We start from the raw sequence: 16,697 nt of genomic DNA on the forward strand, positions 1-16,697 counted from the left end.
CAGCTATGAACATATGTGTGTCTCCATACACAAAAGCCCCCACTCTCCCATTGCTCTCCTACAACTGTGTAGGGCCAGGGAACCACGGTATGGGGATGGGGAGCAAGGTGGGAGCAAGAGGAGGGTTGAGGCATATCCAAACCCCTGCAATCTCATCCTGAGATGTACAGAACTTTGATATCCCAGCCCCAGCTGTCCTAGACTATGCACCCACTTTTGTCTCCCCACCCCAGGAGGTCACCTAGTTTGGTAGCCTAATTAAACTTCTCCCTTCTTTTCCCTACCCACCCCACAAAGTTTTCAGTAGCTTTTGTTCCCCCATTAAATGAGCTGTCTCACTGACGCTGTCTCTCAGCAGTCTGTTCTCGCTGTGTTCACTACTGCCTGTCTCTTCTGCTCTCCGCTATCAGCTTTGCTTCCCCTCTCAGAATCCACCAGTTGTGATCTCAGATCACAGGTCAATCCTGTCCCCATGGGCAGGAAAACAGCATGAACACAACTGATGATCCCCGCATCTGGTGACTCAGGGTCCTAACAAAGCAGTCATTTGGCTCAACACTCCTAGGTCCAGGTCTTTGGCTCTTGACTTGTCTAGATTCAGTCCAAAGCTCACCAAAGCTTATGTGTTGCTTGGTATGTCCTCTTCTTTTAAACATATTATCTAGCTAATCTGCTAGGTTTCTCTGAGGGTTTGCTCTTCGAATATTCCTGTGTGTAACTGTATGTGTATGTACATGTAAATGTAAATAGAAACATGTATAAATATTTAGGTTTATATGTATGTATGGTATCTACATACATGTGCCTACATGCATGCCTATGAGGCATGAGTACATCCACATACATGAGTATATGTGTATGGAGATATTGTGAAATGTTGTTTCCTGGGAGCCAACAGAGAGAGAGTCTGCTGGTGGGATGGTATTTTGACATACTTTGGTATTTCCTGTGCCCTCCTTCCATTGTTAACATTCAAACAATAATCTAAGTCATAGACTCCAGAAGTATCTTGGCCCTATTTATAAAGGTCACATTACTAGATTTTTTTTGTTGTTGTTATTATAACATCCAAAAGGAAGAGCCACATTCCTGGAGTTGCTGGGAAACATTGGAAACAACAGAAGGAATGGTTCCTGCCCTAGAAAAATGTACTTGGGAGATAAAATGAGCTCAAACCACGTCATCAGATGAGTAGAACAAAGGAATCATGGTGCGTTTTCAGGAACTCAGAAGATGGGAAGAGTTCAGAAAGGATGGATCAAGAAGGAAGAGATTTGTAAGGAAGGTCACCCTGACACCACACAACAGGCACGGAGGGCTCAGCCTGGCTTCAGGTATGCCTACAAGAAAGTCCCTGTACACAGAGATCCCCTTAGCAAACTTGCCAGATAGTGCCTCTGCTTCCTCTGTCAGAGTGGAAGGAATCCTGCACAGGCCAGGTGCTAGATAACTGTGCTCTGGAGAACTGTGCTTTAAAATTGTGTGTGTGTTAGGAGGTGCAGAGGATCTATCCCTGTTCAGCCTGAATTAAAACATTTTGTTTTTTTTTTCCAGTGATATCTTCGCTGCCTCTGTCTAATGTTTTTAAATCAGGCCTAACCCTTACATAGTCAGGTTAGGATGTCAGAAAGGCAAATCCAAGCTTGCTCTGGTATCAGCCTCCAGCTTTCCATTTTAGGTTTTTGTGAATTCTTGTCTTCATTCATTCAACAAGTATTTGTTGACAATATAGCACATGCTAGACACTCTACCAAGGGAATCTTAAACAACAAGTAAAACTGGCATGTCTTCCCTTGAAGAAGTTTCCAATCTCCTAGACAGGACTCAAACTACCCACAAAGAAACCACTCCTCCCTGAGATTGTATAAGTCTCACTACTGATGTCTGAATGGTCTTTGTATTTTCCAAAACCTTCTCCATGTGACTTCCCTGTCCTTGGCAGAAGTCTATGGGAATATGTGTGATTAGATGATCAAGTGCAGATATGGTTTGTTTCCAACATAAAGGTTAAAAAGAAGTAACAAAGGTCTGACTCATGGCATATATAGACTTTTAATCACTTGTATTTGGACAATGCTATCTATATTGCTGAGGTGACAGACCTGCTTTTGTGAGCATGTCCCCGGGCATACTGTGGTAGGGTGGTCAGTGAAACTATAAATGCTTGCAGGGAACTCAGGTCTTGGCAACCCTTCTCAGGAACACACTAGATCCATGAATACTTCCCATTACTTTAACAGCCCCAATTCCTTGACCTCAATCTGGAAATTGAAAATTCTGCTTCTACATCATAAAGACTGTATCTTTTAAGGATGATTTTCCCAATAAAATGCTTTGCTCTTCCCCAAGTCATTGTCACACAGTGCCAAGACTAGTTACAAAACATTTTAAGGCAGAAAACATGTGTCACAGTCCTTTATGCTGAACTATATTTATATCTACTGAGAAGTCAAAGTCACAATTTTATCATCTTTGTGTTCTGTAGGACTGAGCTGTTTATAGAAGTTGCCCAAATCTTGGCTTAGAGGTAAGAAAATGCATCCTAGTGACCTCTGAGAGCTTTGCAGGGAGCCACACACACATATCTGGTTCCCTAAGAATCAGTATAGTATCTGTCTCCAGGGCCTGACACCTTAGCAATAGGAGGAATGGGTCTATCAGATCTGATAGTCTTACTGTATAGGATTCACTGTTAAGAAGAGTGCTGTGCACAGAAATACGTAAAGTAGGAAAAAAACCTCAACAAAACACATGGAGATTATTGGGTGGGGGAAGGACTGGTCATCTTGGGTTCCTGATATGGAAGCTGGTCAGACATTGTCAAACAGATCTGGTTGTCTAGAGGCTTCTGTAGGCCTGTTTGCAAGAGGCATTCTACCCTTAGGCATAGAACTCATGATAGACATAGTTTCTCAGAATCACCAAGGACATAAGCCTGTAACTATGTGGGAAGAGCTGTCGTGTGTGCTGAAGGATATTCAGTATCATTCCAGGCCTTCACCAACTGTGCGCCAACAGCATTCAACTAACTCAGTTGTCAGGACCCAAAGTATCTCCACACTTTGCCAATGTACTTAGGGCTGGAAAGAGGAGAATATAAAAGGTTCCCAGTTTTAAAGCCCTGTCTTAAGAATTCAGTTAACATCTGATCTGCAAGAGGGAAAGATTGGCTTCAAGAGAAAAGTAACCCTCTAGTGTCTGTCCTATACTCCAGACCATTTTTGTGAAATCATATGTGACTTCCTGGAAGGCATGGAGATAAAACAACATTAAAGGCTTCCTTTACAGAATTGGAAGCCTCAATGGGTCACTGTCAATCTATGCCAGGACTTGAGGGGAATCAGTGCAGTAGGGCAAGCATAGTTGGGGGTTGGGCACTGATGGTATGCACTGAGACAGTGGCAGCCTCTGAGGCATGAGTGGCCGCAGCTTTAGTTGTCATCAGAAGCAGGAAGCTGGCTTTGTTCTATGAGAGTTGGGCTGGCAGTACATTCTAAGCACATGTCCTCATATATTTGAGACTACCAGGAAAGAATGAAGAATCATGGGCGATTAGTGATCTCCTGTTGGATAAGAGAAAGCAGGAAGCTGTGTGTCATAAAGCCAGCATGTCAGTTTTTAGACCCCATGTTGAGTGGCCTGAGGAAACCACTGTAGTGTGGTGTGCATGAAATTTTCATTTAAGAATTGATGTGACGATAGTTTGGCTCTCAGTGTGGTGGTATCAGGAGGTGGGGTTTAGCATAAGGTGTTTAAGACATTGGGGGGAACTGTCATTGTAGGGAATTACTTTACATTTTATGGGGACTTTGGTGTGTTCCTGTGTGGTTACCCAGATATGTTGATACATGCCTATCATTCTTAACATTTGGGAAATGGAATGTGTTCTAAGCCAGATCCTGTCACAGAAGAAAAGAGAGGAAGTGGAAGAGAGCGAGAGGGAGAGGGAGAGGGAGAGGGAGAGGGGGAGGAAGAGAAGAAAAAGGAAGGACAAGGGAAGATAGCTAGGGAATAAGAAGAGGGATGGAGGGAAGAGAAGGGAAGGGAAGGGAAGGGAAGGGAAGGGAAGGAAGAGAGTAGATGAGATGAAATGAGAGGTGAGGAGACGAGAGGGGAATGGAGAGGAGAGAAAAGCACAGCCATATCTGGCTCTTGAAGGCGTCTTTCCTTCATGTTTTGGTTTCTCTTTGTGTGAAGTGTTCTCCCCCTAATTCCAGTGACCATGATACCCTCGCCAGGAAGAATATTAGGACTAAGCCTTAAGTTTCTAAGACCAAAACCTAAGTAAACTACTTTTTTGTTCTTTTTGGGGTTTTGTTTGTTTATTTCACTTCTATTTTATTTTATTTTATTTTATTTTATTTTATTTTATTTTATTTTATTTTATTTTATTTTATTTATTTTTGAGTAGGAACTTTCATTCTATAGCCCAGACTCGTTTGGAACTTCTTCTGTGGCCCAGGCTGGCTTGAGGCTTACATTCCTCCTCCTTCATCAACCTCCCAAGGGCTGAGATTTATAGTCATAAGCCACTATGGCTGCCTTAATCAGCTTTGTACATGCTCATCCGTAAACACTGTATTGTAGCAACATAAATCAGATCAACACACAAATTCAGGAATGCACATTCAGTGAGTGCCTGGCTTATGCGATGCAAAAGGGTTATCACGTTTGATCCCTCCAAGAGGACAGCAATCCAGGTTCACGTCAGACTCTTCAGGTTTTACCAATGAAAATCTCACATGCAAGGAGATGCTTAAGTTGCAGAAAACTGGGATCACTGGAGAGCAACAATGTAGTGAAGTGGAATAATCACAGTTGTGGAGGCCAATGAGAGGAAGGATACAACAAAACCCAACCAAAACCAAACCAAAAACGTTAACCTGCGGAGGCTGACGGACCAGCATCATAGGTGATAAGCTCTGCATAGATGAGCAGAGCAGAGGACATGTTCCCAGCTAAGAAAAGGCTCAGCTATAAGCAATCTCATTGCTCCTCGTTTCCAAATCAGTTTCTATTCAGATATATCAGGAATGGAAAAAAATACCAGGAATTGGAGTGTTTCATACAATAACAATCTATTAGGCCCAGTCGACCAATGGTTTCTCATGTCAGCAGGATGGAAATCACTTAGCCGGAAAGGAACCAGGAAGACTGTAAGGAACAGATTCTATTCTGGAGATGGAAGAGAGGGTTAGTGAATACACTGGCATCTGTTTATCTCATGACATTCTGTTTTGGGTTTAGTGCATTCTTTCCCTTACCCCTGTGACAACATGAATCAATAGATAATTCTACTATTGTAGTATCTGGGCATTCTGATCATTGTTGAGAAGTGATGGTGGATTTGTACCTACAAAACAGCTTTCCTGATTCCCATTGCAACACAGAAAACACACTCTCTTTTCCAAGTGACCATTTTCCACTCTCTTGGATAGACATTTTTATATGACCTATAGTCTTCTATTAGGTCCCCAAAGAAAACTATTAAACCAACATGACTAATAAAGATTGCATTTCTCAAACTCACCAGATATGAAAGATTCTTGGTGTAGGTCTGACTTGTGAGTAGTGAAGTAGCTCACAGGATTGGTATTAAAACATGGATCAGAAAGAGATTGTACTATGCTGAGAGCGTCCATTCCTTTTAAGGAATACAGAGGACACAGGCATATATCTGTGTCACATTCTTGGTGGCTGGAAGACTTTCAGTCACCCATCTTAGCCAAATACTTAAGGATTATTTCAATTAGAAATTCTATAATCCCCACTTTAAGTTATTTTCTCAGAATTTTCCAGAGCCATCTTATAGGTTTTAGGCCAAAATGGGATGAAAACTTCTAGAGAAAGTCAAATAGAAGACTTTAATTTCCCTGATTGTACATTAAAACATCACAAATGGCCTGAGAAGGATGAGAAGGGCCAGAAGGAGAAAACAACATTCAAACAAATAGAATCCACACCCGTTCTGAAGAGAAACTTGACAAGAAAGAGAATTTAGTCCAGCTGGAAGCAGTCAAAATAAAATAAAAAAAAAAGCAAGCAAAATTGGAACAAAAAGAAAGGGTTTAAAAGCATCACGGAGCATATTTTCCATTAAAATCCCCCCACCCTGTCTGGGAGAGGCAGAGATAACAATCTGAAGATCTATAGCTTTGTTATTGTGAGTCTTCCTGATATCAAACAAAGCGTAGATGAGCCTAAAATCTATATCACAGATGAGAGAAACTCAGCAGCCCAAGCCAAGTGTGAGATAGCTTCAAAGGCAAACTGAGGTGATTACCCAGAGCAAAGAAGAAGAGGCAGTTTAAAGTGATAACTCGTGGGCCAAGAGTGCACGGGCAAACACGAGCTGACTTCAGTAGAGTTCCCATGGGCGCCCCAGCTGTCCTGTGATCTCAAGTGTTGGGAGGATGCTCATGGTAAGGAGATGGCACACAAGGACTGTAGGTTTCACGTTCAGGCCAATCTGATGGCAGCCAAAAAAGGAGCATTCTTAAGTGCCAGCCACATGACCTCCAGGATCCCAGACGGGGGTCAAAGCTTAGTGTCATCTACATTGGTCTCAAAGGGCACACAGTAGGGTTTTGATTCCTTATCAAGAGATGGAAATACCCAGTTCTTGCCATCGTAATTATTGCCAAAGCTAGGAAGAGCATTTACCTGGCCTCCAGTACCTATTAACTGAGCTCCCTGAGGGTCTACTTGCCTCACCTAACAACAGCTTTTTCTCACTAAATGTCAAGGCGAATATCCACTCTTTCCCTTTTTCTTCTTGTCTGCTGGGAGGTTCAGAGAATGAGCACACTGGTGAGTTTGTTTTGTTTCCCAATCACAGACCTGCCCGGGCATCCCAAGGAAAACTCCTTGTTAAAAACAACATGAGTGGTAAAGTTTAGCATTTCTTAAGCTCCCTGGCTGTCAAAGCTCATGTAACTGTAGATGTAAACAGAGAAATAGTTCACGGGAATGGATAAGGAAGGTCTGGCAAAGCTGCACCTCTCCACAGTTGAGGAGGAGGACAGTGACCGGGAACTCCCAACAGGGCCTGTACCTGGTCAGCTAAGCTCACCTCTACCTGCCCTGCCCTTTCACATCTCAGAAGTCAACACAGCAATATTCTGCCCTTAAAATACAGCTGGGGTGGGCACGGTGGCTCTCATGTGAGGTAAAAGCTCAGGCAGGCCTTTCATTGTGAAACAGCACAGCAGCCAAAGCCTTGGGGCAAGAAGACAAAGAGAGGGTGTGGGAAGATGGCTGAAGGAGGCAGAGATTGATTTTTCTTTTTTTAAAATGCCATTCAAATTAAAAAAAAAAAAGAATATATAGTGTCAATGAGAATAGAGTTCAACCAAAGGAAACTTTCTTACAATTGTTCCACTTTCACTAAATAGGAATTCAATGAAGAGAAAAAGAACAGTTCATTTTAAAACAAAACAAGAGTGCCAGGCACAGGGTGTACTCAGGAAATAAAACAACAGCGAAACAAACAAAAGCATCTTAGAAAGATACAGACTAGAAGATAGGCTCCTGCAACAGGAAAGGCTTGCAAGCATGCAGATACAGATAAAGGCATTAAGATTAGAGAGAAGGGCTGGGTGGGTGACCCCGTGGGTAAGTGTTCCTGCTCTGAAAGAATAAGAACCTTAGTTTGAATCCCAGGTTCTACATAAAAAAAAAAAAAACAAAAAAAAACAAAAAAAAACAGGGGTTGGGGGTGGAGCAAGCTGCACATGGCTATAAGCCCAGAACTGTAGGGCAAAGACAGGCACATCTATCCCAAGAGCCAACCTGGGCCAAAATGGAAGCTTTTGGTTCTAAGAGAAACTCTGTCTCAAGAAAATAAAGTCAGAGTAATAGAGGGAGATATCTACCTGTGTGTATACACACAGGCCTGTGTTGTGACATACTCACCACATGCTTAAATAATATACATAATATACACATATATATAGTATGTATATACACACAACATACACACAATATGCACACACACCATATACACACACCATACACATATCCAACATACACATACAACACACAAACAGACCTCACACACCAATGTAGCATATACACATATGCCATATATACACAACACATTCACAAGAAAAATGCAGATATTAATAAATTAAAATAATTTATGAAATAGACAATTTGTGCCCATGTAGCACAGACCTGAATAAGTAATACAGATACCATAAAACACCTGTATTAATAATTTTTCTATTTCCATGAAGTGACACCATAATCATAGCAGCTTGAAAAAAGAAAGTGTTTATTGGAACTAAACAGTTCTGGAGGGTTAGAGTTCAGGGTCATTATTGTACAGAACATGGCAACAGCAGGAACTTGGCAACAGCAGGAAGGCTAGCCTGGAACTTGAGAAATAGCTGAGAGATTACATCCTGGTCCATAGGCATGATACAGAGAGAGACAGAGAAAGACCACTAACTGGGAATATCATGGACTTCTGAAACCTCAAAGTCTACTTCCTCTTCCAACAAGGCCACACCACACCTCCCAATTCAGCAAGCATTCAGATATCTGAGCCTATAGTGGCTATTATCATTCAAACTGTAATCATTCCTTAACATAAAAGACAAAACACAAAACAATATTCTTGACAAACAGCCAGAGAACAATTAACGCCTAGAGGAGATAAGTCCTAATCAAGTTACTATGATTCAGGACTAAAAAAGGGATTCTTCTAGCCTCAAGGCAAAGGTCACTTTTAGAAAAGACAAATTAAAGATTCTTAATACACATCCTTGGCATCACTCAACATTAAGAGAAAACCTGTCCAGTCCCTAGTGAAGTGTGCTCCGAGCCCTTAAGGCCAGCCAACCTGCTCCTCTGTTAACACTACAAAGGTGACAGGTAGACCTTTGTTCATGGTAACATATTTATGGCTGTTCTTATAAGTATTTCTTACCCATTAAACACAGCCAAGCAAGAACTGTGGAATGGGGATGATATTTCAAGAATATGAGACAAATACATCAAATTCACCTGAATACAGAATTTGCTTTTTACAAAAGAATTGAAGGTTGTGTTCCCCAACTAGGTAAAAAGATGGGTGACTAAACTGAAAGACGATGAATCACTGGAAGAATGTGCAGATTTTCTTTTCTTGCTGTAATTCCTTAATCAGGTCAGTCTCATACTAATATATGATTAAAGAACATTATAATTCTAATCATAGTCATCTCTGTGAATAGCTTTTTAACACAAGAAAAATTTCTTAGAAACGAATATCTCCTAGAATGAGGACACATTTGCCAGAACCCCTCAGTTCCTTCTAGCATACTCAGACTTTCTACTATAAATTTGAGGAAGGTAAGATTTAATTCATCAAAACGGGAACATGTAGGATGTTTCATGTATTATTAAATTATGCATAGCCAATAAACTAGCTTAAGAAAGGTCATATGAAACGATACTGAGTTAACGTAAATAGTGGTTAGATGTGGGTCACTTTAACAACAATCTATTCCTTGTTCTGTTTTATACTGCTCAAAGATCTTGTCGTAGCCACATATTCACTTCTATAAAGTAAGAATCCGTCTTAAATTAGGAACTTCAAAATAACCTTTTATTGAATTTTTAAACAATTTTATTCCACACTATTATATTTGAAGACATAATGTATGTGATTATGCTTGCCATGGAGAAAGGATGCAGGCCAGAGGACTTCTCTATGGACTTAGTTCTCCAGACTCAGACTAAGACTCAGACTCAGACTCAGACTCAGACTCAGACTCAGACTCAGACTCAGACTCAGACTCAGACTCAGACTAAGACTAAGACTAAGACTAAGACTAATATACTCAGACTCAGACTCAGACTCAGGCTCAGGCTCAGGCTCAGGCTCAGGCTCAGGCTCAGGCTCAGGCTCAGGCTCAGGCTAAGGCTAAGGCTAAGGCTAAGGCTAAGGCTAAGGCTAAGGCTAAGGCTAAGACTAAGACTAAGACTAAGACTAAGCACTCCAGAGGGTGAACTCAGGTCATCAGGCTTGTGCAGAAAGAGTTTTGACCCACTGAGCCCTGAATTCTAAAACAAAATGCAAAACATTGAGTAATTATGATATAATTCAGATAAAGGGTATGAAATTATCCACAGCATAGTTTTCAGTGTCAATCAGAGCTGTTCCGATCTGACGTTCCAAAGGATAGCAGAGCCTGCAGAGTATCACTGTTTGGTACTGTGGAGAGTACCTCCCTGAACCAAAGATGCTAGCACACAGGGATGAAGGCTCTATGGAGGCACAGGCTGGACCTCTCCATGTTCAGTGAGTTCTATAGGTGTTGTCCTCAGCAACTGGCCCTTGCCATCGGATTGTGGAAAGCAACCTACTGTCTTGGAAACAGCCTGGATTTTTTGGGGGGTTCCCATGGAACCCATTTAGCCCAATTGGTCAGACTTTACATTTGGGTGTGAAAAAAATTACTTTCTCCTGGTAATTTCTTGGTCATTTATTCTAGTATTGTGTTTGGCATAATTCCTTTTAGACCCTGATCTGAAACATCATCTTTTTTTTTAATCACATTCCTATGTAGAATTAAGTACTCTGGGTTCTCACGATTTCACATCCCTATTTTTCAGAGCCCTCGACACACAGCACATAACCTGCTCAGTGTTTGCCTGGGGTGTCTGTCTTTGTATACACTATCCTCAAAGACCCTGGCTCTCAGATGTAGTCTCCTTTTCATTACCAGATAACCTCAAAGGTGTCTTCAAAGATGATTTGATCCTCTTACAAATAACTTAACTATAAATGATAATAATAGCAAACTACAAATTCTTGTGTTCATGAATAAGAATTTAAATAGCTACCGGCCTCATTTTCCTACTGAACACCACAGCTTTTTAATAATATTAAGGTAACGGTAAGAGATTTTTTTAAAAATCAGTTAAATGTTTCAAGATTTATAACTGAATAAAATAATCTGGCTTCTTTAAAATCAGGTGATTAAGTGATCAGCCTATACGTGAATTCCATATAAAAAAGATAATGAGACCCACTGAGGTTCGGAAGATTGTTTTCCATCTCATATGTAGCAACTCCATCAGTGCACCCTGGAATAGAGGCTCACTTACTGAGTACCTACAAAAATGACTCCCTGACCTCTTCCATAGCTTTATGTTTAGTCTCTTAGGGTATGTAACTTAGAATAAGCATTAAACTGTGATTCAGTCCACTCCAGATGCAGCTAGAGCAGACAGCAAGTGAAGCCAGCCTTATGCTGAGCCGGGCCTCCTGTTTGCCCAGGGTCATCACTGATGTGGGTTTTCTCACCAACAGCCAGATCCTGCCTGTTCCTGAGGATTTTGAGTCTCACTTGTTTGCCTTGAGAATTTTTTCAGCTGATGAGCCCAGGCCCATGTTATGATTGAAGGTGATACGCGCTGCCCAGGTTTGTTAAGTCAGAGCTGAAGGCGACAGGTGCAGCCCTGGTTTATCTTCGTAGAAGCCTTTGACAGCCTGCCTATCCTTCCTAGATATTCCTTCTAAGGAAAATACACCCAAGCAAGGACTTTCTAATTGCTTTAGGGAGAAGCAAATACAGACGACAAATTTCATGTGAAGAAAACTGAGTAGAATGGAGAAAACGGATCCTTTGTGCATGGCCGGGGGTGGGGTGGGGCAAATGACACAATGTCAGGAAAAGGGCAGGGCACCCTGCAAACAAACCAACCTGAAGTTCTGCATGAAGTGCCGGAACTTGTCCACCCTCCTCGCTAGGGGCACGATAACGTTGATGAGCGTGTTGGCCATGTTGAGTTTTTCCTTTTTCACTTTCAAGATGGGGCCGAAAGGTCGAAATAGGACAAGTCTCTGGAATTCATGCTTGTGGTCCCCTTTGAAGGTCAGCTCATACAAAGTGCCTTTGTCCCTTTCTGTTCTGTAGATCCCTGCGGAGCAAAGCAAGCAAAGGTGGCTTCAAAAAAGGCAGTATCCTTCTATAATCAAGATCTCCCCCAAATGTCCTTAAATTTTATATTAGATCTCTACATTCTATAATTAGAAAACTCAATATATAATTAATATTCCAAAAGAGATATAAACCAATCAGTCTAAAATTTCATTATGAAACTCTCATAAAAACCACATGGAATGTTTATAATACAAAAACATGGAATGTTTAGATGCAAAACTATTTATATATTTAGAAGTATTGAATAAAAACTATTAGGAATGTTGACTAAGTCTGATGTAATATTAGGATGTGTTCTTTATTGTTATTGTATATATTTCACAATAACATTAGAATATGAACATTACCATTTATTTAACTTAAAAATGTGCATTAAAATTATCTCTTTGAATTATAGTAATTTCAGATGAAACAACCACAGTGATTTATAGCAGCATCTTGGAAGAAAATGGGGCTGGAAACATGTGCCCTCTCCCCACTCCAAAGCTTTCAGAAGCATCAAGACAGTACTCAAAGTATTCAGTATGATGGACAGGGACACATCATATTTAGTCTCACATCTTTTTACTTCTAAGCAGTTTGACTAAAACCCTCAAAATACATGCATCCAAGGCCAAAAGACTAGGTTAAAACTCTGCCTCCATGTAATTGGGAAAACTATATTACCTATCCATATCTCATTTACTCCACAAAATAAATAATATTTTAGGGGGAATAATCCAGAGGATGATACAGCAAGATCACTAGTTGAAGTCTTGCCTGGGCTACACAGTGAATTCCAGGTCAATTTTCCTTAGTGAATTGTTGATGTATCGCAGTGATAGTGTCCTTGTTTAGCATGTCCAAGGCCCTGGGTTCAACCTCCACCACCACCCAAAAGATGAAGCACTTATCAACTGGTCTCAACAGGCCATGGCACAAGCGTACACGTATGTCTCCTCTCATGTTTACTCTCCCTTATCCCATCGGGTCTGGTGAAACAAGGCATATTTGGAAGGAAGAGAAACAGGAAGAAGTTTGCTCATGTTGCCTTCATGTTGGGCACCATGTCATTGAGTGTCACCTGTCAGGTTGAAGATACAGTTCTACCATCTTGTTCAGCTTTAAGCAAATGCTCCTTAAGATCAGCTTGACAGAACTGCCCCATCCAATGACCAAACCACTCCTCAGGCCCACTTTCTCATCTAGGCCTTTCTTCCCTGCGATCACTGGCACTGTGGGTGTTTTTTCACATATATTCTCTTATCATATATTCCATATACTTATCTATCTATCCATCTATCTATCTATCTATCTATCTATCTATCTATCTATCTATCTAAAATCTTCTCTTATACTTTGCATCCTGAGTGCAGCCTCCCCTCCCCCATTCCTCCCAGTCACCCACATCCCCTTTCTCCTCCAGACCCACTCGTCCTCAGTTTCCCTTCAGAAAAAAACAGGCTTCCCAGGGATATCAACCAAACTCAGCATAACAAGTTACAATAAGACTCGACACAAACCCTCATATCAAGACTGAATGAGACAGCACAGTAGAAGAAAAAGGGTCCCAAAGAGCAGGCAAAAGAGTCAGAGACATCACTTTTCCCACCGTTAAGAGACCCATAAGACCACCACACTACACAACCATGAGGTATATGCACAGGACCAAATGGTGATCCACACAGGCTCCATGACTGTTGCTTCAGTGAGTCCCTATGAGCCCCGGTTATTTGATTCTGTGGACCATTTTTTTGTGGTATCTTTGATCCCTCTGACTCCTAAAATCCTTCCCACTCCCCCTTCTGCTGGATTCCCCAATCTCTGTCCAATGTCTGTCTGTGGGTGTCCACATCTGTTTCCATCAGCTGCTGGATGAAGCTTCTCTGATGCCAGTTGGCCTAGGCACCAATCTATGACAGAGCAGATTGCCATTAGGAATCATTCCACTGACTTTGCTTTTGCCAGTTGTGTTTGGTTTTATTCTAGGTTTCTGAGCTAAGTAGCATCTAGTCCTGGCTGTGTCAGGTGTGGGCTCTCTTTCGCAATATGGGCCTCAAGTTGGACCAGTCACTGGTTGTTTACTCCCACAAGTTGTAAGCCATCATGACTCCAGCACATCTTGCAGGCAGGGCAGATTGCAAGTCAAAGGTTTTATAGCTGAGGTGGTATCTCTGTCCCACTACTAGAAGCCTTGCATAGTTACAGAAAATGGCCAGTTCAGGCTTTACAACCCCATTACTTGAAATCTTTGCTAGGGTCACCCTCATAGATGCCAGGGTGTTTCTACCACCCCCTCCCATTGCCCTTCAAGTCTAGCCATTTCTCCCAGTACTCTCATCTCCATTCCTCTGTCCGCTCATGTCTGATCCTTCCTGTTCCCATCTCCACCTGCCCTACAGGGAGGTGGGGATGAGAAGGGAAATTAGCAACATTCAACAAATTCAGAGAGAAGCTTTTACTTTTGATTCATGCCACTTTCCCATTCCACCTCTTATTCGTCTTAAGCCGCACATTAGCTGAGCATATACCTCCTAATCTCTGATAAGCTACAGAAATCAATCTCCGAGGGAGCATGCTGGCCGAGAGTGAGTTACAGCTCTTCAGGGCATCCCACTAAGCCATTTCTCTTTCCTTTTCCACTCTTCTTTTTTCTTTTGTGGGAAACATGCGTCTTTTCCACCCATGTTGGCAAGTTCTCTTCTTTGTTCTTTGACTTCTGGGAGCTTTTTCATCCTCAATCTCTGGTCTTGTAGCCTCTTTGATTTCATTCAACGTTTAGACCTCTCTGAGGTGCAGAAAAGAGTCTTGTACTGTGAGCTTTCAATGTGGCCTCATTTCACACAGTCCTCTAACAGGCCCGACTTAAGATTCAAAAGGCACAGTGTGCTAGAAAAGAGCAAGGGTGACTGAGGGAATCAGTTCTCTTCTGAAGCCTTTGCTACTTCCTAGAGTACCAAAAATGGGGACACCCTGCTCTACTTGCCAATGTCAAGGATGCTGGGAGAATGGCTGAGCTCTTGTTGGCAAAAAATTCAGCCTTCTTCTGCAGCCAGTGAAAGAAGAGAGGAAAAAATTTTATTCCTTTGGAGCCTCAAAAGATTTCTATGCAAACATCAAATAATTCCTTCATGTCTGTTAATTCTTTTAGGCAATTAGTCCCACGTGAGGAAACAGGCCTCTAATGAGGTCTATAGCAGCTAGTTAGACTACAACTTTTTTTTTTTTTTTTACATTTTTTTATTCAATATATTCTTTATTTACAGTTCAAGTGATTTTCCCTTTCCTGGATCTCCCCTTCCTGAAAGTCCCATAAGCCCTCTTCCCACCCCCTGTTTCCCAATCTACCCTTTCCCACTTCCCTGTCCTGGTATTCCCCTACACTGCTGCACTGAGACTTTCCAGGACCAGAGGCCACTCCTTCCTTCTTCTTGGGCATCATTTGATGTGTGGATTGTGTTTTGGGTATTCCAAGTTTCTAGGCTAATATCCATTTATCAGTGAGTGCATACCTTGAGTGTTCTTTTGAGACTGGGTTACCTCGCTTAGGATGATTTTCTCCAGTTCCATCCGTTTGTCTAAGAATTTCATGAATTCATTGTTTCTAATGGCTGAATAGTACTTCATTGTGTATATATACCACATTTTCTGTATCCATTCCTCTGTTGAGGGATATCTGTGTTCTTTCCAGCTTCTGGCTATTATAAACAGGGCTGCTATGAACATAGGTGGAGCATGTATCCTTATTACATGCTGGGGAATCCTCTGGGTATATGCCCAGGAGTGGTATAGCGGGGTCCTCTGGAAGTATCATTCTCAGTTTTCTGAGGAACCGCCAGACTGATTTCCAGAGTGGTAGTACCAGCTTGCAACCCCACCAGCAATGGAGGAGTGTTCCTCTTTCTCTACATCCTTGCCAGAAACTGTTTTTTTCTGAGTTTTTGATCTTAGCCATTCTGACTGGTGTGAGGTGAAATCTCAGGGTTGTTTTGATTTGCATTTCCCTGATGACTAAGGATGTTGAACATTTCTTTAGGTGCTTTTCAGCCATTCGCTATTCCTCAGGTGAAAATTCTTTGTTTAACTCTGTACCCCATTTTTAAGGAGGGATATTTGGCTCTCTGGAGTCTACCTTCTTGAGTTCTTGACTACAACATTTTTTATACAATCCAAGTGAGGCCCAGCTGAGTTGCACAGGAGTCCAGTTGTCGCACAGGTGTATCTGCACACTTGAAAAGTCCTTCATGTTGGCGGCTGAGCCTTGACAAATGCCTTTGTTATTTTGTGTCAGCAGCATCACCACCCAAGAAAAGCACCCTGGCAAAGGCTGATGACAGCTGAACTTGAAGATGAAAGTGTACAGGGAAATAGGGCCACAGAGAGTGAGGAGATTACTGCAAAAGGAACTGAGTTTGATTCCCAGAACTCATGTAAAAAAGCCAGGGGTGGTTGTGCATGTTTAGATCATCACATTTATAAACCAGATGTTAGATCCCTTAACGACATTTGTTTTAAATATGTTTTAATATCTAAAACCCTCCTCAAACTGAGATCTACCAAACCAAGATTCACCTCTGTCACCCAGCTATTGCCACCAAGCACATCCCTTGCACAGTCACCTGAGAAGACACCACAGTTTTGCCTGTGCTAACTGAAAGGACAATACTTAATGGATACCTCTGCTCTGTGGAATCGTCAGTAACCAAGGCACAAAGGGTCATCGAGAAAGAGGACAGGAGCACTGGAGGCAGGGCTGATGTTTAGCATAGCACATAGACAACG

The 16,697-nt window shown here is 41.8% G+C and overlaps 1 protein-coding gene across 5 annotated transcripts in view; it reads right to left on the bottom strand.

The window, feature by feature from the left end:
- The window catches only part of Csgalnact1 (chondroitin sulfate N-acetylgalactosaminyltransferase 1), a 360,316-nt gene that overhangs the window by 35,184 nt on the left and 308,435 nt on the right, over positions 1 to 16,697 (bottom strand). For all 5 annotated transcript variants that reach the window (XM_052161840.1, XM_052161844.1, XM_052161845.1 and 2 more), the window contains one exon: positions 11,697 to 11,913. In XM_052161840.1, coding sequence (XP_052017800.1) covers positions 11,697 to 11,913 — 217 coding nt within the window. The remainder of the gene's footprint in view (positions 1 to 11,696; positions 11,914 to 16,697) is intronic.

The sequence above is a fragment of the Apodemus sylvaticus genome, chromosome 18 (assembly GCF_947179515.1).
Source record: "Apodemus sylvaticus chromosome 18, mApoSyl1.1, whole genome shotgun sequence".
NCBI classification, from domain to species: Eukaryota; Metazoa; Chordata; class Mammalia; order Rodentia; family Muridae; genus Apodemus; species Apodemus sylvaticus.